The 2,885-nt window shown below is 52.7% G+C and overlaps 2 protein-coding genes across 2 annotated transcripts; one reads left to right on the top strand and one right to left on the bottom strand.

Moving 5' to 3' along the window:
* Nucleotides 1–139: 139 nt before the first annotated feature.
* Nucleotides 140–601, bottom strand: LOC112466403. Its single transcript, XM_025034465.1, has one exon. The coding sequence runs from the start codon at nt 575–577 to the stop codon at nt 140–142; it is 438 nt and encodes a 145-aa protein (XP_024890233.1). The 5' UTR covers nt 578–601.
* A 357-nt stretch (nt 602–958) lies between these two features.
* On the top strand, nt 959–1,854 carry LOC112466401 (protein bric-a-brac 1-like). Its single transcript, XM_025034464.1, has one exon. It carries the CDS (start codon nt 1,069–1,071, stop codon nt 1,852–1,854), a length of 786 nt encoding a protein of 261 aa, XP_024890232.1. The 5' UTR covers nt 959–1,068.
* Nucleotides 1,855–2,885: the final 1,031 nt, after the last annotated feature.

Genomic DNA, 2,885 nt, shown 5'->3' with positions numbered 1-2,885 from the left:
ATAAAATACATAATACACACGTAAATATACAAGTCAAAACATATTTAGACGAGCGTTAGACGAGCGAGACAAGCTAGACGAGCATTGGACTTGCCCAAGTTGCAGAATAGAAATCACGACAGTATCCGACATAAAACGTTTATACATAAAAACACTGATCGATGGATCGATCCCGGACGGCGATCACGCGGACGATGCCATCGTCGCCAGGGTGCAACGAGGTGATGCGCGCCAAGGGCCATCTCGTCGGTGGTGCAGTCTCACTTTTGATGAGGCATAAGGCCCCGATTTCCTGTGCAGGGCTCGACTTCAACCATTTTGGTCGCGATGCAAGGCTTTGGATGTACTCGCGAGCCCATCGCTGCCAAAAGTGGTCTCGCATGAGCTGCACGTGTCGCCACCGATTGAGCCGAGTGACAGCCGTGTCGTCGAGGGCCGTTTTTGGGATGGCGTTGAGCGGGCTCCCGATGAGAAAGTGGCCCGGCGTCAGTGTCGTGAAGTCGTCAGGATCGTCGGACATTGCTTGCAGCGGGCGAGAGTTGAGGCAAGCTTCCACCTGTGCGAGGAAGGTGGACATTTCCTCGAATGTTAGTGTTGCCTCGCCAATCACTCTCCGAATGTGGTGTTTTGCCGACTTCACGGCGGCTTCCCATAGCCCTCCAAAGTGAGGGGCGGAGGGAGGATTAAAATGCCAGCGTGTCTCCTGTCCTAAAGTGGTGTGCGCGATTCGACGTCCGTCGGAGGTGGAGGGCCGGAAGAGCTCCTGGAGTTGTCGGTCGGCTCCCACGAAATTGGTGCCGCAATCGCTGTATACGTCGCTGCACGTGCCGCGGCGTGAGGTGAATCGGCGAAATGCGGCAAGGAAAGAGTCGGCAGAATAATCCGACGCGACTTCTAAGTGCACGGCGCGAGTGCTCATGCAAACAAAGACGGCGATGAACGCCTTATGCGCCTTGTGTCCTCGGCCCTTTGTGGTGCGAAGCAGAATTGGACCAGCATCATCAGCAGAGTGCCGGCAATCAGTCTGGCGCCGGTGACGACCTCGAGATCAAGCCCGGCATCGCGGAGATGATTCGGGAGGAGGAAAGGGCCAAGTTGTTGGAGTCGTCCCACGCTTGGCTCGGCGCCTCCACCTCCAGTATAGCAGCAGACAGCTACCAGTACCAGCTACAGTCCATGTGGCAGAAGTGCTGGAACACCAACCAGAGCCTGGTGCACAACCTGCGTTTCCGGGAACGTGGACCCCTCAAGTCCTGGCGGCCGGAGACCATGGCGGAGGCGATCTTCAGCGTGCTGAAAGAAGGACTCTCCCTCAGCCAAGCGGCAAGGAAATACGATATCCTCTACCCGACGTTCGTCCTGTACGCGAATCGAGTGCACAACATGCTGGGTCCTAGCGCCGACGGCGGGGCCGATCTGCGCCCGAAGGGACGAGGAAGACCGCAGAGGATCCTGCTGGGCGTCTGGCCGGACGAGCACATCCGTGGTGTGATTCGCGCGGTGGTATTCCGCGACGGGCACTCGCCCCACATCGTCAAGGAGGAGCCGACCACGATGTACCCCAGCCTGGCGAACTACGCGGCCTGCAACGGCCCGGAAAGCGCGGTCAGTCCGGGTGCGGCAGCAGCGGCTGCGGTCGCGGCGGTCGCTCAAGGTTTGCGACACCAGATGTGCAGCATGGTGGCAGCGGCGCACTCGCAGCAGCACGACATGATGGCGACGAACCTGTCGACGAACCTGTCCACCAGTCTGTCGTCGAATCTGCAGGCGGCGATGCAGGCCAGTCAGCACCACAACAACAACAACACGAGCAGCAACGCGAGCGGCATCCTCGATCGCGGTTTTCCCTTCTGAAGATCTACGCATTGAAATAAGTGCGGGGCAAATTTTTTCGTTAATCATCTTGACACACGTATATGTCTAACCTAGTGTCGATTACGGCGATTACGGCGCAGAGATGTCTGCTTATTCTCATCTTTATTCTTCAATACCATCTGTTGAAGTTCTATCATAAAATTTTGTAACCGGCGTACTTCCTGCCATAGTTCGTGCCACTGTTGTACTGTGGCAAATTGATGGTTTGGTGGTTCCCGAGGTGGTTCCCTAATCCGCGACTGCTCGAGCAGCAGCTGGAATCGCTGCTGCTCGTTGTTCATTGTCGGCATGGCCGGCAATGTGTTCATTGCCGGCATGGCCGGCAATGGGATATTATATTGCAGATCGGGGAGTTTGGGGACATACGTGTTATCTGCAACATCTGATGATAAATAAGGTGGCTGAGCCATATTCCGAGAACTGTGGAACTGTATTTTATTCCGAACACAGACAGTAGTTCACAGTAGCACAGTTCAAGCTTAAATTATACATTTTTTTTTTAAATGAAAGAAAGTTACGCACGTTGCACGTAACTTTTTTCCACTTTTTAATACGCCACCATGAATGTCTGTACTCGATGCATTAAATTATGCGTTTTACTCGTTGATATTGTTTACGATAATCTTATCGTTGAATCTTTAATCGATTATACGCGTATATATCGATGCTGCGAGATTTATATCAATATTACTCGTATAACGAACTCCCTCCGTGAATATATCTTTGATTTAAGGTCGATTTAGACATAACCGTGCCGTGCCCGTACCGTTTACGGACAGAAAGATTTACTCTCGTTCACACGTAGATATCCGGCACCGGATTACCGATGCCGGGTATTCGATCGATTTTCTTTGTTTTCACTATCGGACAAACGTGTAAATGCTCCCATATTAATCCATACACTTTATGATCGGATACCCGGCGTCAGTAGTTCAGTGTCGGATACGTGTGAAACGGGGCTTAGTCGAATTTTATCCGTTGCATCTTCGAATATCTTTTTAACTAGTGGT

Source organism: Temnothorax curvispinosus, unplaced genomic scaffold (genome assembly GCF_003070985.1).
Source record: "Temnothorax curvispinosus isolate PA1 unplaced genomic scaffold, ASM307098v1 QBEX01016148.1, whole genome shotgun sequence".
In the NCBI taxonomy this organism is placed as follows: Eukaryota; Metazoa; Arthropoda; class Insecta; order Hymenoptera; family Formicidae; genus Temnothorax; species Temnothorax curvispinosus.
This window is presented reverse-complemented; position numbering and strand designations above follow the sequence as displayed.

What these genes read in the sequence shown, in the direction of transcription:
- LOC112466403 (XM_025034465.1), bottom strand. Translation starts at nt 577, where the DNA reads ATGTCCACCTTCCTCGCACAGGTGGAAGCTTGCCTCAACTCTCGCCCG.
- LOC112466401 (XM_025034464.1), top strand. Translation starts at nt 1,069, where the DNA reads ATGATTCGGGAGGAGGAAAGGGCCAAGTTGTTGGAGTCGTCCCACGCT.